Source organism: Columba livia, chromosome 1, assembly GCF_036013475.1.
Source record: "Columba livia isolate bColLiv1 breed racing homer chromosome 1, bColLiv1.pat.W.v2, whole genome shotgun sequence".
Classification (NCBI taxonomy): Eukaryota; Metazoa; Chordata; class Aves; order Columbiformes; family Columbidae; genus Columba; species Columba livia.
The window spans coordinates 160,342,237-160,353,949 of NC_088602.1; the positions used below are offsets into that span (position 1 = coordinate 160,342,237).

An 11,713-nucleotide genomic window follows, 5' to 3' on the forward strand; every position below is an offset into this window, starting at 1 on the left:
GGCCGAGGGGGAGTCGACGTCCGGGGCAGCGCCGGAGCGCGGGGCGGGGGCGGTGCGGTCCGTCCCGTCCCGGTGGCACTAGGTCGCCTGTGCCGCTGCTCCGTGTTGTGCCGTTCGAGGGCTTTTTGGAGCCTCACCGGAGCCCGTGGAAGATGGGTTTCCTGGGCAGGCTGGCGGCGCTGCCCAAACTCTCCGGGGCGGCGGCGGCCCGGGCCGGCGGTGCCTGGGGGCGGCCCCGCGTGGGGAGCGCGCTCCCGGGCTGGGCCGCCACCCTGTCCCGCCTGCCGCCCGGCGGCCGTGCCGCCTCCTCTCGGGCGCCGGGCGAGTACGACCAAGTTTTCAGGTGCTCCGTGGCGGAGCCCGAGAAGCTCTGGGGAGCAGTCGCCGAGCAGATCCAGTGGTACAAGCCATGGGCCAGGGCCCTGGACACGGGCCGCCCCGGCAGCGCCTCTTGGTGAGTCTGCCCGTGTGCCCCTGCTGCGGCGGAGAGGCCGGGACCGGCACCAGGACCGGAATCGGGGCTGGGACCGGGCGGGTACTGCCGAGCACCGGCGGGCGCAGCTCAACTGTAGCGGGCAGAGCTGCCCGCCGAGGGGCTGGGGTGTGCTGGGTGTGGGGGCCGTGCGGTTAACACAGAAACACCCCAGCACGGCTTTCGGGGGTTCAGCACGCCGGCAATGCTGAAGGAGGTGGCTGCAGTGTATGGAGGAGTTTAATGATTACACTTGGTTAACCTTAATGATTAAAAGCAGCGTGGATGAGTGTGTGGGGATGAGAGGGGAGTTAGCGAGCGCTGTAGAAGGTGTGACAGACACGAGTGTGGGTGGGATGTCCGTGCGTGTCTGGGTGACGTGAGTGGGTGTGCTGGGTGCTCCCCATCCAGCCCTTTCTGGGCCCGCCTTGGCAACAGCTGCTCTGAGCGCGAGACACTGGGCACCGAGGGCCAGAGGAGCCATGTGGGTGAAACAGAATCTTTCAGACTTGGTTAGTCTTCAAAACTAACAAAATACATCATAATTCAGAGGATGTGGTTAAGGTAATGTTTGGCAAAAGCATTGGCATTGTAATACAAGTATCCATACAGAGAATGGCAAACTGACCTAAGACTGTGATATCCTTCTTAGAAACTACAGGATAGGATTTTCAGTACTTTCTCAAAGGGGACTGACTTGTTCAAATTTTGTGTTGACCACCATCCTCTCTTTCTTGTCAAGTTTACATCATGCTTTTTGATCTTTTCTTAGGGAGAAGCAGATATAGGATAAAAAAGGCAACACAGGATGAGGGTTGTCTTTGGTACATTGATGTTCTTTGCCATTTTTATATTTTTCTGTTTTGATTTTAATTTAAAAATACTAATACTTTTCAAAATATAATTAAAAAATAATCACTATGAAATCTGCCTGACTGAGGATGTACAGAACCAGTAGCCTGGAGCTTGCTTTCTTATTGGTGTCTGATATGATGATTTGGCTTGGCACCTCTAGTAATGAAAATTGTATGTCTTAAGCTGAATGTTAAACAGTACCCAGCCATGATAAAGCTCTTTAAGTCAGCAGGGCTCTATAACAATCAGAAGTCCTAAAATGGATGGATAAGAAGACCTGTGGTCCACTGACCTTCATTTCTGGGTCATGGCTCTATTCAGAAGGGCAATTAGGATTGCCTGCGTAATTAAAGACCTATAAAACTCACTGGCTCTGGCATTCCTGAACATAATAATGAAGAAGCCAATACAGTGGTTACTTTCTAAGAACTAAAGAATGAGAATACAATACACACTAATGAGCATGCTTTTGCTATTGGATTCTGACAGACAAATGTGGTTTGATTTGCTCGGTGTGATAAGCTTGCTTGCTGACAGTAACATGGCTAGGTCTTTGTGAAGCATTGTGACTCCTCAGATGGAAGTTAATTAGTCTTCTGGCAGGGATAACTGGATAAAGTTTCACGAGAAGTCAAGACTTCCCTTCCAGGGTTCTTTCCTGGCCTCACATCTCACTTGCATCTTTCACCCTCTGTGGATGCAGATTTCCACAAGCTGAAATTATCTCATTGATGTATTTAAATACCTGAAAGGAGGGTGTCCAGAAAGAGGAGCCAGGATCTTTTTAGTGGTGCCCAGTGCCAGGATCAGAGGCAATAGGCACAAACTGAAGCACAGGAGGTTCCATCTGAGTATGAGGAAGCACTTTTTTACTGTGAGGGTGACTGAGCACTGGCACAGAGTTGGTTGTGGAGTCTCCATACTTGGGAGATATTCAGAAGTCATCTGGACATGGTCCTGTCTGTGCCTCCGGTGGCCCTGCTTGAACAGGGGGACTGGACCAGAGGTCTCTTCCAGCTTCAATCAATCTGCGATTCTGTGGCATTATGCAAAGGTACAAGTCTCTGAAGACTCAACATCAAGCCCTAATCATTGTTTGGATGACAGATATCTTTTGCTCACTTGTGGATAATAAAATATTAAGCAATTCAACTTGCATAATCCCCTTTAATGTCTTAATGTGCAACACGCAATTTTCTTTTTTTTTTTTTTTTTTAATTTAAGTTCTTGTTAAATGATAACAGGCTGCATGTGATACTAGTGTAGTAGTCTAATGCCTTTGAAGTCCCACATGGCCAACAGCTAGGTAAGTTCTTTGAGAAAAAGACTGAATATAAGACACAAAGATTACACAAGCGGCCCTTTCAGAGGACATGCTGAAGAGGAAACAGAGGACAGAACTGAGGAAGAGTCCAGGCTTCCAAGAAAAACACTGGTCTAACAGGGTAAAGGTGTAATTCTGGTTCTGAGGTTTACCTATGAAGCAGTTTATGGAGACCTTAAAAATATTATTAAGATGTTCTTGTGGTTTAACCCCAGCTAGCAGTCAAAACCATGATAGCCATTCATGTCTGTTCTTCTTGAGTGAGAATTTATCTCCTGTTTTGGAGATGTATTATTAGGTCAATTAATAAATATCCATTTGTTTTCAGTATCTTTGGTTTTGGTTGCCACACCTGCGACTTATGGAAACAGATACTTTTCATATATTTCCCAGTCTCATTTACTTCAGTTGAAGAAGTTGAAGGAGCTGGTTAGCATATTTAAAATGTAGCTGTAAGGCAAATGCCAGTTCGGCCTTTCTAAATACTGTGAGAGCATAAAGGAAATCTGCAGCATTCCCTAGTGCATTTTCTATAGTCTCTTCCATTGGAAATCCTACTGCTATGTTAGTGGGATGCAAAGTGATTTCCAAAAGGTATGTGATCAGTGTCACTGTCCCCTACCTGGTTTGTTGAAGCAGTAATCCCAGGTACCGTTGACTGTTCTAACCTGCATCACTGGTTGGTACGGCACAAACATCATCTCGTTTTGCCCACATCAAAAATAGTGAGAAGGGAAATAAAGATTGATTGTTCAACAAAAGGAGGAAGAAATTGGAATTGTTTGGTGTGGAAGCCAAAAAGGAGAACTAACGCGTAAAATTTGGCTACAGAGAATTTGGCTACAAAGTTGAAGGAAAAGCTGTTCTTGGAGTTGGCTTCAAAGAGTTCAAAACTAGAGGTCTTAAATTGCAGCACAGGAGATGTAGATTTTAGACATTAGAAAGAAAAACTCATGCTAAAGGTAGTGACACACTTCAAGAGATTATTTTGGGATGTTGTGGAATCCCGGTTAGAAAGGTTAAGCAATGATTTATTTTGGATGTAGCAAGAGTTTTTCCTACTGCATACAGGCAAAGGACAATTTTGCAAGTTACGTTTTTCTCTGATTCTAAGACATAAGTGCAATATGAAATCACCTTTGAAGTTCAGGAATGTTGCACCGATTGCTTTTCAGATGTTGCTCGCTTTTAAAAAATGTGGCTGGATCTATTAGCATAATATTATCTTAAAATATGTAATATTGTAGTGGTTTTGTCTAACAATTTATTCAATTTCTGTTCGTCATCTAGACAAACTAAACAAAAAACAAACAAACAAACAAAAATCCAGTTGATTCCTGGGAACTTGGCCTGCAGAAGTGTATGTACCTGGCATGGCATAAAAGGATTTTAACAATATGCTTTTTTTGCAGTTATGGCGCAAAATAATTTTATTGTAGTTTTTTTCTTTTGCATATATGCCAACTTTATTCAGAGCTTTTTTTATTCTTAATAATCTTTGGTTTTGGGCTGTTGAATGAAGACTAAAAATTGTCTCTTAAAAGAGCTACTTTGATTCTTAAGACAGCAGATAGTGGTAGAAATAGAAGCTTAACTTTTGAATATTTCAGTGTAGTGAATTAAGGCATAATTATATGTTGCCTTCTTCACTGCTTTACTTATTTCATTACTAGCGAATAGGCTGTTGTTGCATCCAAAAAATACTGAGAACAGTAAAAAAAATTGCAGGTCATAGATGACAGATGTTAAGCTGTATGTAACAGGAGTTCCGCTGTGGGAGACCCAACTAACTTACTTGCCAAAAGTAAGCATGACTCACAGAATGGTTGGGGTTAGAAGGGACCTCTGGAGATCATCTAGTCCAACCCACCTGCTAAAGCAGGTTCACCAGAGCAGATCACACAGGAATGTGTCCAGGCAGGTTTTGAATGTCTCCAGAGAAGGAGACTCCACAACCTCCCTGAGCAGCCTGTTCCAGTGCTCTGGCACCCTCAGAGTAAAGAAGTTTCTCCTCATATTCAGATGGAACCTCCTATGCTTCAGTCTGTGCCTGTGGCCCCCCGTCCTATCGTTGGGCACCACTAAAAGGAGTCTGGTCCCACCCTCTTGACATCCACCCTTGAGGTATTTATAAACATTGATGAGCTCCCCTCTCAGCCTTCTTTTCTCCAGGCGGAACAGACCCAGCTCTCTTGTTTTTTCCTCATAAGAACGGCGCTCTTGCCTCCTAATCATGAAGAGAAGGTCAACGGTTTCTTGCTCTCTTCTAAGAGGTTACTAGAGTAGTCATTTTAAAGTCCGATTAAAGAGGTAAGTGTGTGTGCTTGAGATTCTGGTTTGTGAAACAACAGAAACTCTGCAAGACCTCAGGGCTGGAGTGGGACCAGAGGTGCTAAGCCCCACATATGAAGCGGCAGTAATGCCTGAGTGACTGCTGCAGGCAGCTTTGAAGAGGCTCAAGGGGGTCTAGTGTGGGTAACCACACTCAAATTACTAAAGACATGCCTTATTAGATCTAAGTTATGAGTGTTGTGGATTATCGAAGGCTGCTGCTTTCATGGATTTACGGGGAAAAGGACTTATCAAAAAGAAAAGTAGGTATTGTCAGAATATCAGTTTAAAATTTTGCTGTGAAGCAAGCTGTTCTGATATAATAACCAGTTTGAAACTCTGCTGTGATTTTTGACAGGAAAACCCTGTCATTTTTTTCACCCTGCGGTAGATCAGCTCTCCAAAGAAACTACTAGTGAACTAAATCCAGTTTCTTTTATGTATTAGAGTTGTTACTGTTTAGTCTTAAGATTTGTTTTACTCTTCCTCTGCTCCATTTGTTGAATGTTACTGATTTCTCAGGATTAGGAACGCAGTGTAAAAAATGTTTCTTCAGACTTGAATTCATGTGGTAAGCCACATGGAGATAACTGTCTGGTTAGCAACAGATCAGCATTTTGCAGCCCTGCTTATTATGGCAAGATTTACTGGCAGCTCTTACAAACATCCTGCAGATCCACTTCTGATCTTCTACAGTCTATTGGAATATTTTCTTTTCAATTTTAGACCTCTGCTTTAAATAGGAGCATCTCATTGATGTCCTTATTCCAAGACTGAGTCCTGGTTTCACGCTGCTGTGTCTTTCCAACTAAAGCTTATTCAAGCAAATTCAAGTTCCTCGTAGGTATTCCTCTCCTTGGGAATCACTGAATCAACAGAAGTTTGCAGCAGCATAGGGCGGCTTTTCAAAGCCAGGCAGCTTTTGTTTGTCAGCTGAAATTGACGTGTTTGAGCATGTCCTTGGGTGACGGTAGAAAAGTGAAAGTCTTGTAGTTGTGGTCATGGTGGGTGCCTCTCTGATCCTGTAAGAGCGTTCCTCCTTTTGAACAGGATAGCAAAGCTCTCATCTCACTGTTCCCATAGTCTTGTTTTTGTGTTTTTTTTTTCTGTTTGTTTCATCTGCAGTCACATCTTTTTCACATACTTTCCAAGCGATTGTTAAAACTTTGTGTGGCAGTGGTGATATTGCCGTGTATCCTTAGAAGAATCCAAGCTCCAGTACTTGCTCGTGTTTCGACCGTTCTTGAGTGGTTATGCACAGCAGCCCAGACACTGCACTCCCCTGGTCCCTTGTTCATATCATCCTACAGTGATTTGAAATAAAAATCAATGAGTGACCTGAATCCTACACAACTTTCATGACAATAATACAGAGTTTCTCTATATTACAAGAAACAACTCCTAGTCCTTTGTTGTTTGTACATTACTTTTATGGGAGGGGGTTTGTAGTACAGAATGTTTTTGTTGCTTTCCTGGTCCCCACTTACTCCTTATTAATGGTGTTGTAAAGATGTCACAATAAAAAATTGCTGCATTCTAAACATCCTAGCTGGTTTTAGTTTAATAATTGCCGTTCTTTGATAGTAAAGACTTATGGACTTATCCTATGATATCTATGCATATGGATATATGAATAATATATATAAAGTCCTAATTTAGAGCAGTCCTTTACTAGACAGAAAAGGTGAAGGAAATACTTTTTAAACTAGCACTGGGTTACTTTAGGCCATCTGTTTTTATTTCTAATTACATTATAATAATACGTTATCACAGTGAGTGTCTCCATAGAACTTTTTGGAAACTCTCAAGTTTGTTTTACTGTGTGTTGCTCTTCTTCTGGCTGTAGAGACATATATGCAGGTAGGAGAACAAACACAAAGAGCATTATTTAGAGTGAACTTTAATTTTTAGATTCTGTGTCATCTTTCAGTTAGTAGAGTCATCTTTGTGTCTGATACCTTCTGTATTTTCTTATTTGAGGATTATGCTGCACTTAGATTTTCCTTTTTTGTGTGTGTGTTTAAAATGACAATAAAAATGACATCTAAGTTTGTGAAGTGTTTTTCTTTAATTAGAAGATGAGAATTTTCTGTAAATGTCTGGCTGTTGAAGAGGCTATGACTCACATTGCTTTACAGGGGTTTCTGAGTCACTTGTGTAAAACACAGTGATGTCAAATGCATTATGAATGTCAGACAAATATATAAGATTTTATAACTTGGGGTCAGTTTCATTTAGATTTGGATACTTGTATGCTTAACTGTTACTGCCAAGAGATGAATAAGAATATTTTGAGTCCTGAACCCATTCTTCTTAAAAAAGATAATGTATGCATGCCAATACAATGTAGTGTCATAACATATTTACATAATGTCAGGTTATTTTATGTGAATGTGTGCTTTTTCTGTGAAACCTTGGCTATAAAAGTCAGAATGATTGATGAAAAGTAAGTTAAATCAAGACCAAGTTTAGCAGATTGTTAGTTAAGTCAATTAAGGTACTTTCACTTGTTTGACTAATAGGCTTATTTAGCTTTTTGAGTAGATGGTGAAGTTATAGAATACAAAATGACTTCCTGAACTGAGTATAATGTTTTATGAGCTATATTTTAATTGAATGCTCTCATTCCTTAAAAAAAAATGTAAAATGCAAAAAAAATAGTCATCTTATATTGGAAGGCTGACTGTTACGGAATTGTAACTTATTTTTTAGGTTTGTAGGTGGAGAGCTGAATATCTGTTACAATGCTGTAGATCGTCATGTTGAGAATGGACGAGGAGACCAAATTGCTATTATTTATGACAGTCCTGTAACAAATACCAAAGAGAAAATAACATATAAGGAACTTCTTGAACAGGTATGTTTGAGAATAACCTTGTTACTGGAAAAGGCCAGTAAATGTTGCACACTGGGTAGATACTAGAGAGGTAGAAATGGTCTGCCTTGCTGGCTAATTCCTTTTGCTGTGCTCAATATTGATTTATAAGCTTCGCTACCTGTGCCAAATTATACTGTGTCTGAGAGGTTTGATATTCATCTAGTTCTTTTTCTTCTACAGTTTAATAATTGTTTTTCCTGGTTGGTTAAATTTTGAACTTTATTGGATTTTGTTTCTTTGTTTTGTTTTGTTTCCCTAACAGTTCCTATTACATATTTAAAAGGTAAAGCAAGGTATTAGTCAGGTCACTTGACAGTTGCTACGATGAACAAAAGTACTGTTCCAGTGGAAATGAAGATGTGTACCTTGGCTACTGTTGCACATAATTGAGCATAAAACCAAATGAAATTTAACAGGGAGGAGCTCTGAGAAGAGCTGTGTCACCTGCCCTGTTGTAGTCTGTAGTGGGCATGCTGGTGGCCCCACATGAGTTTTCTGTCTGGAATCCAGTCTGTGGGTTTTGACTTCCCCATTGGTGAGGTCACTTACCCCCAGCTGGGGTTGCGAATACCCAGTTCTGCATCAGCCCCTTCGGATTTACTCAGTGCCTAACTGGGGGTCGTTGCCACCATGAGTGTTTGCAGCTTGACCTGTTCAAGGTTCTCCGCTCTCACAGCCACCAGCTGGTGGTTTGCCCTTATGTCATCCTCTGTTCAGCTGGCTTTTTTCTTCCAGTTATATGCGGCAGTTATATATGTAGTATATCTAGAGTTACATGCAGCAGTTGCACTTAATGCTGAGTGCAAAGGAATGTTGGAGTCAGACTCGTGTTCTTCCTTAATGTATTTCAGTGTGCAAGGTGTGTTATGTTGGATGGAACACTCTCTGCTTCAGATACGCACATAGTGTCTGGAGTAATGTAAACATAGGGTTTAAAGTCTGAAATGAGATTCACAATACAGGAATTCAGTTTGTGAGGGTGTTATTCCACTGTTGAAGGATGAGTCGTAGAGCTACAAAAAATTATGAACCTGTACTGCACTCTACCTTTTAAGGAAAATATAGAAAACATTTACTCCTCATCAGTTTTCTGTTGATTTACCAAGTCTGAAAAAGAACTTGGAAGTTTCCATACAGTATGCTGGAGCCAGAACAAGTAACTTCAGTGTTTTAAGAAATCAGGAGACTTTAAAAAGGGTCCAGCTCCTTATCTAATTCTATTTATTTTATACATTATATATATATGTTTTATAGATACAATATGTTATATACAAAAATATAATTTTATATATGCAATGTGTCATGTGCCATATAGAAATATAATATATACATAATATACGCAAAACATTTATGTATATATAAAATCAATTTACATACATATGTGTATTTTAATGAAGTAATACAATGTTTTAATTGAAATTATCTTTAGTGGATTCTCTCTGTAGAAATTTCCTCTGAAAAGCACTTGAAAAGTAGCCTGTGTTTTGCTTTTTAAGCTTGATGTTGGTATTAAGCCTACTGATTGTGTATTTGCATTCTCTATAAGTGTATTAGATGTTTTAGGATATAGCAGATTTGTGTAGAATGAGAAAGTTTTGCTGCATGACATACACATCCTTTCCTACACATTTCCTCTTACAGCAGCATCACCAAACCAATTGGAATAACTGGTTTAAGTTTTCTGGGGGTATGTAGCAGAACTCATCCAGAAATTCATTATAATCTTGCTGGTGGCTGAGTTCTATCTAAATACTGCTTTTGAATTCTCTATAGTTTGCTCTTCTCCTTAGTCAAAAGGGAATATAAGTGAAAGACATGATTTGGGATTATTATCGTGTCTGTTGAAGCTGTCTGGTCCATTCAGTGGAACAGATGTAACTTGGTTTGCCTGGTAACTACTGGACAGCTGATAACAAAGGTATTTACAAAGAAATTAGCTGAAAATGGGAAAGACATGGGCTGGTGTATTTTGTGTCATAGATCTTGTGGGATCTAAGAGAGACTTTGGCAAGAGGCCGACCAAACCACAGTGAGGTGTGGATGATGACATTTGGCTTGTAGCCCTGAGTCACTGCTTCTCATTGTGATCTTCTTCTGCTCAGTGGAAACTAAAAGTGCTGTTATATTTGGTGTCATTTTGAAATAGGCTTTCAGTGTTTTGCATGTTCTGTTATAGATCAGTATAAGCGCAGATCAAGTATGTGACCAAAGTTGATGAACCTCCTGGTAGGGGAAAAAAGCTTTTTGACTTCTTTCCTGAGTTCCTCTCCCAATTGAAAATAGCCTGACAGTGTATATCTGTTTTCAGACTGTTGATTGCACTGTTCACATCCAACAAATGTTTAGTAGTCTGTCTGGACAGTAAGGTGGTGCTGCAGTGAGGATGTATTTTCGGAGAGGCTGCCTGTTCAAAATGTCTCTACAAGAGAGGAGCGCTTGAAGTAGTGGAGTTCTTTCTGTTTTTTGGTAATAAAGTGAAGTTTATAGATGGAAGTTATGTAGGACAACTGTGGGTCACAGGGTGGGAAGATGCAGAGTTTTGTAGTAGGTTGGATCATTTGTTCCAGGGTCAGACTCGTGGTAAGGAAGAAAAAAATGACATAAGTGCTTGGTTGGAGACATTAAGGCTCCTTAGGGAGGATAGGGTAGTTTGAGCTATGTGCTTTCTACTTGTTGCACTGCTGTTTAGATCTAAGAGTTACAGTGATGCTGCAAGTTTGAAGTTAAGTCTCAACTAAATAACTGAGGGAAATGTTGGAAGCTTGTGGATGTTTAGTGCCCAACCTATAGGAATGTGGTGGTGTTTTTTGTTTGTTTGTTTGTTTTGGTTTGGCTTGGTTTTGGTTGGTTTTGTGTGGCTTTTTTTTGATTGTGTGTATTTGGTTGGTTTGGGTTTTTTTTTTGGCAGAACTGGAATAGAAGGATTGCAGGATAACTTCAGCAATTCTTTGTTGATGTAAATAATGGCAAGATCAGTTTATGTTGATATTCTGTACAACTATACTGTCTTCAGACTCTTGAGAGTTACAGCTAAAGTGAAGTTGTACATAGTACATAAAGTTGCATTTTAAGTGTGCTAGTGATATTTTATTACAGGTGAAACCTTCCAAATGCAGAGAGGAGGAATTTGGCCAATTAAAGACATGACAGTCTTCCAGAATGTACTGATTGGACATTTTTCTTTATAGGCCTTTAAATGAGGATTACCATGTTGGACTGAAGCCAGTAAAATGAGGATGTAGGTGAAAGTTTCAAGTATACTTTGGGAGATTCTCTGATTCCAGTAGTGAGATGGCAGGAAATGAGGGAAACACAAATTCTCTTAGAAATGTTGTTGAATCTGTGTAGTATTAGGGAAATAAAAAAAAAAATACTTGAAAGAAATAAGAAGCAATGGCTTCTGTTATTTAAAAACAATTTTTTTATTGTGTTGGAAAATACTGCCATTTTCAGATTAAAGCTAAAGTTGTTAGGTTGATGAAAAAACCTTCTCTATGCATCATTGAGTGTGTTCTCTACAATGCCTCACTTGCTAAAAAGGAGTCTCAAGGATTTGACTCATTATTTTCAAGCGTTGATGCTTGACAGGTCATGTACACAAAGGCAGTATGATTTCTGTCTGTGATTCTTTCAAATAGCGATGCGCAGTTTATATGTTGAATTCAGTGCTGTAATAAATAATTTCTGAGTGCAGTAATGTGACGGGATTAGTAAAACTAACACCCACCCCGCGCCCAAGCCACTGACAGCATTTAATGTTATAAGAACATGGATGAGAAATAAGGGCTTCATGTTATCAACAATGGGCTAGGATGTAATTTCTTCTGTAGGAAGGTTTTTTCCATAATTACCT

At 40.5% G+C, this 11,713-nt stretch overlaps 1 protein-coding gene across 4 annotated transcripts in view; it reads left to right on the plus strand.

The window, feature by feature from the left end:
- ACSS3 (acyl-CoA synthetase short chain family member 3) overlaps positions 1–11,713 on the plus strand; it is a 118,453-nt gene that overhangs the window by 33,615 nt on the left and 73,125 nt on the right. For 2 of the 4 annotated variants that reach the window (XM_065041551.1, XM_065041540.1), the window contains exon 2: positions 7,695–7,839. Coding sequence is in view for 2 of the 4 variants with exons in the window: in XM_065041523.1 (XP_064897595.1) it covers positions 153–454; positions 7,695–7,839 (447 nt within the window). In the remaining 2 variants the exon portion in view is untranslated. Of the gene's footprint in view, positions 1–152; positions 455–7,694; positions 7,840–11,713 lie in introns of those variants that run through there. The other 2 variants (XM_065041523.1, XM_021299940.2) reach the window with 2 other exon arrangements.